Source organism: Chionomys nivalis, chromosome 4 (genome assembly GCF_950005125.1).
Source record: "Chionomys nivalis chromosome 4, mChiNiv1.1, whole genome shotgun sequence".
Lineage (NCBI taxonomy): Eukaryota > Metazoa > Chordata > Mammalia > Rodentia > Cricetidae > Chionomys > Chionomys nivalis.
In genome coordinates, this window is record NC_080089.1 from 77,340,103 (window position 1) to 77,353,012 (window position 12,910).

General features: G+C 45.6%; 1 protein-coding gene across 1 annotated transcript; it reads left to right on the top strand.

The window, feature by feature from the left end:
• The first annotated feature begins 916 nt into the window (after window positions 1-916).
• LOC130872488 (glutathione S-transferase A2) lies at window positions 917-12,503 on the top strand. Its single transcript, XM_057766473.1, has 6 exons — window positions 917-1,153; window positions 5,915-5,966; window positions 6,753-6,885; window positions 9,263-9,404; window positions 11,441-11,572; window positions 12,336-12,503. Exons 1-6 carry the CDS (start codon window positions 1,067-1,069, stop codon window positions 12,456-12,458), a joined length of 669 nt encoding a protein of 222 aa, XP_057622456.1. The 5' UTR covers window positions 917-1,066; the 3' UTR covers window positions 12,459-12,503.
• Window positions 12,504-12,910: the final 407 nt, after the last annotated feature.

Below are 12,910 nucleotides of genomic sequence, written 5' to 3' on the forward strand. Positions count from 1 at the left end.
TGCTGAGTGGTGACTGGCTGCTGTCGGCAGCAGAAACAGAAAAAATTGCCCAACCATTCTTGTTCAGCTCCATGCTTGCAGCAAAACTTGCAAACACACCAGAAAACAGACAAAAGTTCCCAACAAAACAAGCATACACAACTTTTCAGGAAATAGACGAAACAGGTTCACAGGTCCTCTATCATTATAGGATCAGGGTTACTCTGCTTATGTCCTCAAAGCAAAGGCCTATGACCAGCTGAGACTGGATTGGTGCAGTGTTCATTGTTGGTCACTGCTGAGTGAGAAATTAAGACATAGAGACCTACCGGGGTGCATGCCTTTAATCCCAGCACAGGGGAGGCAAAGGCAGGCAGATGTATTAATTCAAGGCTAATCTGATCTCCTAAGAGTATTCCAGGACAGCTATGGTTGTTACACAGAGAAATCCTGTCTCAAAAAAAAACAAAAGAGAGAGAGAAAAAGAGAGATGACCTTCTTGAGTCCCCTGGAAGTCATCCATGAAGAAGGCAGACTGCCCTTCCTAGTGCTGTATTCCAGAGTGTTGTGCCCAGATTATGACCCCCCAGAGACAGACCACCAGAGAGGCCCAGACTGTAATAAGCAAGGTTTAATCAGCATAATACAAACATGTTTGGAACTCATCTCCATCCCCGTTACAACAAGGTAGAGAGGAGGTGTATCTCCTCTGTGGGGTAAGCTTTTTAAGGCATAAATACAAAGAGAATCTTTGAAGCTGCTTTGGCACGGGTCCAAGGACTTTTGCTCCCTCCCATTCTGTTAAGTTAGTTTTTTCCTTGTTTTTAGAGCAAGGCCACACTGTTCCTGAGTCAGGCCATCTTTATCAGCCTGTACCTGGAGGCTGACTGGGCTGAGCTAAGTGACCTTGTGCTCAGAATCTCCCGGGTGGGAGAGGGGAAGGCCACTATCTTCCCGGGAAAACATTCTGCAAGGAAATTTCTTCTTTCCCCTTTGAGAATAAGGGGTGAGGGTCCCACACAGAGCGCAGTCTCCCAGGAATTGATCTCTTTGCTTTTCCATTCACAGTGAAACCACAGTTGCAGCCATGGCTGGGAAGCCCGTGCTTCACTACTTCAATGGCCGGGGCAGGATGGAGTGCATCAGGTGGCTCCTGGCTGCAGCAGGGGTGGAGGTAGGTTGTGCATTGCTCTTCTGGAGCGGGACCTAAGATAAGTCTAAATACTTCTCTAACCTGAGAGGCTCCACACCACAAAAATGGTACATGGTTTCTTGTTAATAGTGAACTTCATGTATTAAGGAGATGGACTGATTGGAGCAAATAAAAATTTGACCACACTATCAAAGAACACATTCACATTAAAGGATTATTTTCAGGAAAAAAAAATCAAATACTTACTTGGTTGATTAACTCTTTGAGTTAAATCTAGTTACATAATGAGACATACAGAAATACAAACTCAAGTATTGATTATTAAGTAATTCTAATTGTTTATTGCAGATTACGGTATGATATTGTGGTTATAGCTATGACCCTGTTCTTTTTAAAAGATTATTTAAGATTCACAAAACTGGCCGGGCGATGGTGGCGCACGCCTTTAATCCCAGCACTCGGGAGGCAGAGGCAGGCGGATCTCTGTGAGTTCGAGGCCAGCCTGGCCTACAAGAGCTATTTCCAGGACAGGAACCAAAAAGCTACAGAGAAACCCTGTCTCGAAAATCAAAAAAAAAAAAAATTCACAAAACTGTTTGTGATTGGGACATTTGACACCTCAAGTCCGACATTAAGGTCAGAGTCACAGAGATGATGGGCAGAGATGAACCCGGTGGACATTAGCTGGGGGCTATTGGAGCTGGTGATTGATTGACAGGTGGAGAATCTTTGTGTCTTGTGTGTAGTTTTACAGAGTAGAACCAGAAATTTCCATGATAAAAATGGCTTCAAGGGGACAGGAGACTGAAGTGACCCCATGGAGAGGACCCACACAAGATGCTCACAACTGCCCATTGCTCTAGCCTCAGAGGGTGCCCACGACTCTGGCCCGCATGAGCCCTTAACACGGCCTCCCCCGCACTCCTATAAAATAAAAACTATGAAAAGAGATAAATTATACAAGAGACGTTCAATAGAGTTAAGTTAAAGATAGACCGGACAAATGGGAGCCCTAACACAGAAGACAGAAACACACTGCCTGCCACAGTCCAGCACACTCAGTAATTGGTTTGCAGAGACTTTCAAACGCCCGGTGCAGGGCTGGTCGGGAGGATATAGGTAGGATGTAAGCAGAGGTGCCATCTTCAGGTGGCCCCACATCTGTGAGCTTTCAGGAAAGTGTGAGAGAAGCCCAAGTGAGTGTGGAAGCAACATTCTGAGCTTAAATACTTTCTTTCCACCTCTAGGGAAGAAAATTCTGGTAGATGTTAGTGCTGCCCTCTAGAGGTGTCACTGGGAAAAACACTTCCCAGCTCACTCCAGGGGAGCTCAACTGTTGGTATTTCCTGAGAGAAAGTCCTGGAAGCTACTGAGATCTTGTCCTCCTCGGACAGGAGCAGAATGGGAAGGGTAAAAGATGCAGTGGTGTCCTGTGAAGGCGGCTTTGGTGTCCTCCCTCAGAGTCATGGCAACGTGTTTCCCTCAGCTGTGGAATCCACCTCCATTCCTAACCCAACAGGGCTTCAGCTGATCCTTTCTGAATGAAGGAGTGCATAAAAATCGAGACACGCTAGTGCCAGCCTAGGAGGATTCTTCAAATACATGAATAGCTGTGTGCCAGCGTCTGTATGTCAGCTTTGTGGCTCAGGGGATGTTCTAAATCACTGGACTGTTGATTCAGCTCACGAGGTCACGAGGAGGGGGTGGGGCGTCTGCACAAGCCTTCCACTTCCGTGTCCATAGTGACTGAGAAGGCAGTGGGCAGAGGCCGCTAGAGACCGTGGCTCAGACCTTCCAGCTCAGTGTGCCCACAGGCTGCCACTGTCATCATCCCCCTCACACCCACCAAGCCCATCACAGTTCAGCCACCTCTGTGATGACTGTCACCACTCCCTGCACCTCTCCGAGTGCTGTGCACGTTGTTGACGTCATTTCATTGTCTGTCAGTCCAGTCTGTGGGGTTATAGGATCGTCCGCAAACTACTAATCAAATTAGAAACCAATTTTCAAACTTTCATAACTAAAAAGTCCCTTTAAACTATGAAAGGAAAGAAGTCCTTTCAAAGGCCCTAGAGGGTTGGCAAGGTGGCTCAGTAGATGAAGGCAAAGTGGAACTCCCTGATTTTGGATTTAGGAACCCATGTGAAAACCCAAATTTGTATGTCTTTTCACATGTCACAGCTTTGTCCTGGTGTGTGCGTGCGCACACACACACGCAGGCTTTCACACAGAAACATTTTTTTTTTTCGAGACACGGTTTCTCTGTGGTTTTTTGAAGCCTGTCCTGGAACTAGCTCTTGTAGACAAGGCTGGTCTCGAACTCACAGAGATCTGCCTGCCTCTGCCTCCCAAGTGCTGGGATTAAAGGCGTGCGCCACCACCGCCCGGCCACACAGAAACATTTATATACACAAAAATAAAGGAAGCTTATGTGAGGAGCCAGAAATACGGCCCTGCATTTTGGAGTGCTTACTGATTTTGCAGAAGAACCAGGTTTGGTTTCCAGCACCTATACATATGGAGACTCAGAACTGCCTGTAACTCTAGCTGCAGGGGACTTTGCTGCCCCTGTCCTCTGTGGATTCTGCACTAATTTTCATACACTCACACACACACACACACACACACACAGAGCAGTAATTAAAGATAACAAAAATAAAGAACTTGGATCTTGCTTGACCAGCAAGCACCCACATCCAAGTCCCTGTACACCTGCTGTAGCCATGTCCCTCCCGTCCCTCAGTGAAGCCTTTTAGCGCCAGAACCTGCAGGTCTGTTTTGGAGGTGACATCAGATAGGATGGATTCACCAACTTATTTTAGAATTGGTTGTAGATATTGTTCCCTAAGCTGCAGAAAATGTTTCTGCTTTGTGTGTGGGAGAAAAAATGCACCTGATTCACAGCTGGGAAATCTCTCAGTTTTAAATGATCTCCTTTCATTACATTATTAAGAAATGTATGACTCAGCACTGAGACTTCTCAGATAAGAATGGGACAGGTGTAGCAAGTATTTATTTGAAAATTTTGAAGATGAAAAATTTCATTATTAGCATGATCGAGAGGGAATGTCGAGCATGGCAAATCCAAGTGTCAATACAACTGGGTGTTCAGTTCTTGATCACGACAGCTTTAAACTTTCCTTTTGGTGGGAAACATGCCATTTGATAGATAACTAAAGGACTGTGTGAGGCGAGGACGCTTGGAAATGCAGAGGGAAGGGTGTAAACCTGACGATTGTGTTATTGCAGGGTTGGAGAACTGAGAGGCGGTGACTGGGCAAGTCCCAAAGACGGTGAAAGCCATCCAGATTTCACTAACCATGTATATATAAATTGAATTTAAAGTTTTATTTTATGTGCATGTGATTTTGTCTGGATGGATTGTGATGCACCATGTGTGTGCAGTGCCCAAGGAGGACAGGAGAGGACATTGGATCTGGAACTGGAGGTGCAGACACTTGCAAGACATCAAATGTAGGTGCTGGAATCAAGCCTATGTCCTCTGGAAGAGCACTCAGTGCTCTTAGCCCCTGAACCATGTTCTCCAGCCCCCAGATATAAAATTGAAAGATATAGATAAGGAGGGGGAGCAATGACCTGAGAGGGTGAGAGCACTGGCTCTTCATCCAGAGGACCCGAGTTCTAGTCCCAGCACCCACATGGTGGCCCCCAACCATCTGTAACTCCAGTCCCAGGGGATCCACTGTCTTCTGGCATCTGCGCCACCAGGCATGTGTGTGGTACACAGATATAGGTAGGCGGAGACTGCTTATTCATTTCCCAGCAAACACCAGCGCACACAAAATATGTAATAATTTTTTAAATTTTTGATAAAATTTTATTAATAGCTGAAGACTTTAAAACATTGGAAATACATTTTTCAAGTCTCAGAAGTGGTAGATGACTTTTAAAATAATCAAAGGTTATAAAGGTATGTGAACACTCAGGGGCTGTTATTGAGAAAGGGTGAATGCTCAGAATACAGTCTGTAACCTGAAGCTCAAGCTACAAGCACTCAATCTTGGTGCTTTTAAAGAGATGTCAAATTGGCAGGGAACAATTGACAGCTGTTTAGAGAATCTGAAATGGGGCCAATAAATGCAAAAGCACAATATTCAAAGATCAAGGATGGCAAAGATGATAAGAATGTGATTAAATACAGGCTAAAAGAGCCATCCAGACAGAACTGCTTTAAGTGAATCCAAAGACAAGAGCACAGACAAATAAAGAAAAGAAATTGAATATAAAAATCATTCTTTAATAAGGATTTCATTTCCTTAATTAATACTCACCAATTACCTAAAGGACAAAGTAAGCGTTAGTCTGATCCTATCTTTTTTGTGTTTCCATGATGTGTTATAAACTCATTGTTTCAGTTGAGAAGTCCCGAAATAGGCCTCTTCTTAATAAAGTATCATGAATATAATAAATATATCTTGAAAATAAGAAATGTAGATACTCACGGGTCCATGCCATGTGCCATGATGGAGACACAGGAAGTTCTATTCTGTTTTCAGTGAAGTGACACCCTGCCAGTGAGGTTCTAAGACTGGGGTCAGGGTGGAGGGCACCACACGACTGAGTAGCTTTGTTGTGATCAGCACCCTATTGTTGACGGATCTACTCTGAATTCCAAGTGCCACGATCAGTCTCCTGTGTATCTACTGCATGTTTTAACTTCTGTGAATGTTCTACCACACACAGACTGCTCAAGTTCAAAGCTCTCCAATGATACAGAATGGGCTAACGAGAATGCCTTTACATTTTTTTTTTTGTCTTCAGTTTGAAGAGAAGTTTATAGAATCTCCAGAAGACTTGGAGAAGTTAATAAAAGGTAACTCTAAGTACCTGTAAGTTCTCAGTAAAGTGCCGAGTAGGAGGTTTACCAGAAGGTGATGTTGGTGAGCAGAGGGTGGGAACAGTCAGGAATGGCAGAGGGATGTGATGGAGGTGGGGGGCTCATTGAATGCTCTAAAAATGGAGACAGTGATAAGGGTGGGAAAGGTGGTTCTCCAAAAGTTTGCCCAGTGGGTTGTTACTGTTTTCTACGATTCCTACCCCAGAGTGAGCGATCTCAGTCAGGACAACTCACTTACACCGTCAGTGTCTCACACACACTGTCCTGCAACCACACAGACACATCAGCATCAATTACATCATGGACAGAAAACAGCTGCGATGAATTTTTTTAACTACTGAGGAATTACTATCAACCACAAAGAAAGGCTGGAGAGCTCATGGTAGCTCCCTACATAGGACCCTGTCACACACCTTAATGTTATGAAAATGATTAGAGTGTCAAACACCCTACTTAGTTTTCTTTGCATGGTATCTCTCTGCTGTCCCTCCCCCTCTTCCACGTGTATCCAGGGACATGAATTAAACATAAAAGCATGCATTAGAGATATGTGTCTGGATAGGAAATAAAGATGGATTTGAGAAACTAAAAGAAAATGCGTGACACAGAGAGGAAACAGATGCTAAACAGGGTTCAACTTGAAAGACCGAGAGCCAATCATTTATCTTTCCTTTACATGATCAGACACTTCAATACAACTTTTCTGCTTCTGAGAAGTGAGACTTGGACACCTCATAGAACTTTTCCTTTCTTCTTTCACAGATGGGAGTTTGATGTTTCAGCAAGTGCCCATGGTGGAGATTGACGGGATGAGGCTGGTACAGAGCAGAGCCATTCTCAACTACATCGCCACCAAATACAACCTCTATGGGAAGGACGCGAAGGAGAGAGCCCTGTACGGTATATTTCCTGTTATTACTCCAAGGGGAAACAAAGGAAGGATTTGGGTCCTTCTGCTAATGAAGAAGAGAGTGGCAGGGTTTATATCTAGGAGCAGGCTGGTTATATCACTTAGGCCAAGTATGGAAGAGTCCATGGAGGAGAGGGAAGGGCACGTGGGGCGGATGCAGGTGAGTGTGGCTACAGCAGAGGATGATGTTGTCTGCACAGCACAGGGACAGAGTTGCAAACATGGTGGCCAAGGGTCTGAGCATGGGGGAGCCATGACTCCTGGTGCTCAAGGCTTCAGTGCTGGACCTCAGCCAACAGCTTAGGGCAAGAACACAGGGCTTGAAGCTGGAAGAGGAGTCCTAGGGAAGGAAGGTGAAGGAGCTGCTTCCCACGTCCAGGAGTAGGAACAGTGCAGAGCCAGCATCTGAATTCCCAGCCAGTTGTATGGACTGCTCAACTCAATGAGGCTTCGAGAGACCAGTTCCTGAGTGCCAAGATTACCTGAAGCATTTAATTCAGGACTAAAGCAGCCAGGCTGACTGTACCACCCTTGCTGGGACCCACTCTGCTTGACAAAATCCTTGACTCATAAACCACTGTGTGAGAGTATCACAGCTGCTCAAAGAGCTAAATGTGCTGCTGGAAGCATATGTCCATGGGAAATGGACCTGACTGTAACAATGCTTATGTAGAAATACTTCTAGCAGCATTATTATAATTCCCTATGGTGGAATCAGCCGAGATATTCAATAAGAGATGAGAGAGGAGCACATCGTATGATTTTAGCCATGAACATTCATGAGGAAAAGCAATACAAAGGTACAGCATGAACATTACATGGTGTAAAGTAAGCAGACACCAGGGCATATGTTCCATGGCTCATTTCTTTTTTGAGGTGGGGGAGGGGGTCAAGTGAGACAGGGTTTCTCTGGGTAACAGCTCTAGATGTCCTAGAACTAGCTCTGTAGACCAGGCTGGCCTCGAACTCACAGTCTATTGCTCATTTCATCTGAAATGTTCCCGTCCTCCCCATGGACAAGAAGGAAGCAGATCAGTCCTCCTGCACTAGCTGCCATAGTGGCCGGCCTTGGGGTGTGGGGGACACCAAAATCTTCTAGAATTGGAGAATGTTGTGTTTCCAGGATCCTGCAAGAGTACTTACTAAAACAGAAGAACACATTTTGAAGGTATAATAATGGCGGCGTTTGACTGTGTGATGGTGAACATTTGTTCCAAAAAGAATCATACAAATTACACTTTGGAACAAGGGAATTCATGTGTCCCATGTGTGCTGTGGTTTACATGAATAAAGAAATAGACAAGTCATGACAAATGTCAGCAAGGCCAGAATCCAACTGCAGTGTGATCTGGTTATACAGATGTTCTTCGCGAGAAACGAGTGGAGACGCTGCCCAAGAATGACTCTGAGCCGTGCGGCAGAATGAGAGATGCACAGAGACCACCTGAAGGCTCAGCCAGGGCTCGGTGTTGAGCGCGTAGGAGGCAGTGTTGTAGTGCATGTGGAGGAGTGGGATGCTTTTTGTTCTTTTTGCTTTTTGGGGGGGAGCCCTCCATCCAGCTCCCAAAGGAATCACACGGAGGCTTATTCTTAGTTGTGAACGTCTGACATTAGTTTGACTTGTTTCTTGCAAGCTTCTCTTAAGTTATATTATCCCATCCTCCTTTTGCCTCTGGGTTTTTCCCATTCTCTTACTCTCTAAAGCTTATTCTACTCCACGGTTTGCTGTGTAACCAAGTGGCTGGCCCCTGTCATCCTCCTATTTATGTGACTACTTCTCTGAACCCCTTCTGCCCAGATTTCTCCCACTATATTTTTTTTCTGCCTGCCAATCTCTCCTTTATTTCCTCCTGCCTCACTAATGCCATTCAGAGCTCTGTGAGGCCATCAGGAATTCTAGAGAAGCAAAGTATCACAGCTGCACGGAGTTAAACAAATGCCACATGAACAAAAGTAACACACCTTCACATAATATTCCCAATACCGCAGTTTCGTAGCTTTGATAATCTCATCATGGCTATAGAGATCAAATAATGTCAAAGAGCATGCAAAACTGCTGTATCTTATGGGATTCCACCAAGTATATCAGGATTGCATCTCTGAATGGGTTAGTGATGCCTTTGGGGCTTGGGTTAGGGCCATGTGTGTGTAAAAAAATTTTAAAACTATATCTGAACAAACAGGATGTCCTAGAAGGAAAGTTAATATATCTGTTAAATATTTTAAAAAATTATATTCATACCCACTAGATGAAGTAACTTTGCAAACACCTTCCAGAGTAAATTTCTTGGGTTTTTAAATTAAAATGTAAAATAGGGAATTTTTGTGAATCCTTAACCATTTGGATAATTTTGTCTTTCAGGATCGACATGTATACAGAGGGGATTATAGATCTCACTGAGATGATGCTGCAAGTGGTCATATGTCCCCCAGACCAAAGAGAAGCCAAGATCTCCTTGTTAAAAGAAAAGACCAAAAACCGGTACTTGTCTGCCTATGAAAAAGTAAGTAGGCTGTTTGAAGTCTAGAGACACTGAGTTCCCAGGACAAGAGAAAGGCAGAGGTTGGGAGGGACAGGGCGCTGCCTCACTGACCTTCCATGAGCCTCCCTTGCAGCTCCCTGCCCACAGGGCGCTGTATAAAAAATGGCCTGTGAAGGGCACTGCATGTCACGCCAATCTAGTGTCCACATTCAACAGGGTTCAAGGCCATAACCTGACCTGATCTGGTGGAAGGCTGAGCCACACCAGAGATGGACCTAGATCCTGCAGACACACTGGGCTTCATTCCAGGGCAAACTGCAGAAAACCACAGATGGGAAAATATTCTGTCACATCACACAGGGAGGCCAGAGAGCCACCGGCTGTCAGGAGAAGAGGAGAGAGCTTCAAAGACGGAGGAGAGCCGGGCGGTGGTGGCGCACGCCTTTAATCCCAGCACTTGGGAGGCAGAGGCAGGCGGATCTCTGTGAGTTCGAGACCAGCCTGGTCTACAAGAGCTAGTTCCAGGACAGGCTCCAAAACCACAGAGAAACCCTGTCTCGAAAAACAAAAAACAAAAAATACGGAGGAGAAGAACCTGACCTAGGACAGTGATGCAGGCAGAGGAGGAGGCTGAGGAAGAGATGTAAAGGAACACTGGCCTGCAGGAGTTAGGGTCACAGATGGCAGGCTTGGGAGGAGAGCCATGCACATCCACACATGAAGGGGTGTCGGTGTACACGCAGTGACTCTCTTAGTTGGGACTTCTCTTTGGAGGTAGATCACGAACACATCAGACTGACTTGATCTTCTGTCAAATAAAAGCAAAAAAAAAAAAAAAAAGCTGTGACCCTAGAGGATAAGGATCCTACACATTCCTCCGAGACCGTCATTACTGTTTAGAGGCTGTGGACCGGGAGACTGAAGGCAAACTGAAGTCTCATGCAACAGCCAACTCGATGCAGAGCATCAGACTGTTTTCACTCTAAGGGCTAAGAGAAGACATGCGAGTAAAGCATGCAGTCACAAGAGCAAGCCACATGTGATGGTCAAGCCGAAAGTGCCCAAAACATGTTTTCTACAGGGGCATATAAAGAAACAACACTAGCCTGTGGTAATGAATCATCCACTATACTTGGAAGAGCATGAAAGCATAATCCAAGAACAAGTCTATGATGTTTGAAGAAGCTGAGGTCAGAGGACTCTTGCCTTGGCGTTTTGGAGTTTTCTTACAAGCACTCAGGAATCTTCGCGTGACTCCATTCTCAGACCCTATTCCGACAGCGCCTGACTGTCAGACCTACAGAGCATCACTCTGAGTCTCATTCCATCCCCTGACTGTTCTCCCACCTCGGCCCCGCTCTATGGAAGCAGTGAGGGTTTAGGAGCCATCAGGTCCTCATGAGATCCACTGTAGCATATGGTCGTAACAATTAAGACATTTCTCACGGGACACATGAGATAGCCATCATCATGTCTAAGAATCCCAAGTTCCCTATATACACTGCGCTATGGACTCAAGAACAGTTGAGGCTTACTTTTGCTTTTGAGTCTTTGTCTTACGTAGGGTTTTCACTGCTGTGAAGACACACTATGGTCACAGCAACTCTTATTAAGAAAACATTTACTTGGGGTGACTCACATGTTTTCAGATGTTCAGTCCCTTATCATTGTGATGGGGAATACGAAGGCTTGCAGGCATTTGTCCTGTTGGCTGCATCTTGGCTTGTAGGCAACAAGTGGGTGGTATCCTGAGCATCTGCAACCTCAAAGCCCGCCCCACAGTGACATTTCCTCCAAGAAGGCCATACCCACTCCAACAAAGTCACTCCCCCTAATACTGCCAGGCTCTGTAAGATTATGGGGGTGAATTACATTCAAACTACCACAATGTGGTAATTATAATTCTTTTCTCAGTATGCATGAATAATGTACACACTTGTAATGACTCTTTACTAAAAGTTAAACAGAGGCAAAGTGTCTCATTGGGAGACTTGGGGAAAGTCAGTGGCCCCAGCCCAACTGTATGTGTTCATAATCTGTCTCATTTAATTTGGCAGGTCTTGAAGAGCCATGGACAAGACTACCTTGTTGGCAACAGGCTGACCAGGGTGGACATTCACCTACTGGAAGTTCTCCTCTATGTGGAAGAGCTTGACTCTAGCCTTCTGGCCCCTTTCCCCCTGCTGAAGGTGAGACCACCTCAGAGAGGCAACCACACATGCATGGCTCTGAGAATATAATGGTGGCCTGGGGGCTGCTGAGGGCCCACACTTCAGCCTCCAAACTGAGCTACTAAACACTGATTTGAGACATGACAATAATCTTTCTGTGTATGGAGATTTGGAGGTGGTACCCCAAGAAGAACATTTTGTCTTTTTTCATGAGAAAAATGCAGGATCCCATAGCTCACTGCCTAGATCCCCGTTTCTTGCAAGCTGCTTGTGGCCTTCATCTTCCATCTCATGTGGCCTGTCTCTGCACAGTCATGCTGACCCCTTCCTTTGCCCTGACCCCTCAGCACTGTGCTTCCCTCTCCACGGACCCACCATGCTATCTTCCCTGCCCACCGTTACCCCATCCTTATCTCCAGTGTGAAAACTGATTGTGAGTTATTCCTGGTCAGACTTTGATATTTGATGCCCCCAGTTCCAACTCAGTTTTTCACGTCTTCACTTTTCTTTGATTTCTCTGCTTTCACACCCGAGAGACACAGTGCTCTGTGCTCTGCACCACACTCTGTATAGGCTGTGTCCAAGACAATTGAATGTCAAAGGAGGTCTTCAGGAAATTATGCTGAGCTATGATTTCTAGCTCATGGATTTGTCGTTCTTCTCATGTTTACATTGGGCCTGTTTCAAGGATGCAGTAGGTTGTGTGCTGGGAGGGGCTCAGATGTTTTGCACTGTGCACATGAGCAGTTCTGACTCTCAGGCTGTGTTTTCTGGATTACAGGCCCTGAAGAGCAGAATCAGCAGCCTGCCCAATGTGAAGAAGTTCCTGCAGCCTGGCAGCCAGAGAAAGCCTCCCATTAATGCAAAACAAATCGAAGAGGCCAGGAAGATTTTCAAGTTTTAGTAAAGCTGCATTTACCGAGTCCTTGTATTCCAGTCTCAGGTGTTTTTCAAAACTGAGTAGCGGCTGTGGATGCTGGTTATTTTGTAATAATAAGCATGGAAGAACAGTGTATGTAGCTAGTGTGTTTGAAGTGTGAGCTGAGATTCCTGGCGGCACACATAAAGAGGAAGGCAAACTAAAACACTTCAATTAAAAGCAAACTAGTCTGATTAGGCACCCCTTCCTCCACCCCCACCCCCACTCCTGTCATCCAGAGACTCTGCCCCTCCAGGCTGAGGCCCAGGAGGAAGCTCCAATCTCCTGACAGGCACACTCCTGACAAGGTGACTCTGGATCCTAAGCAGCACTGCCTCCATGCTGCCCCTCATGGTCATTGGAGGTACTGCATCTGTGAGGTGTCTTGGTGACTCACAGTAGGTCCCCTCCACCTACTCTCCTTCCAGGAGGTCCAG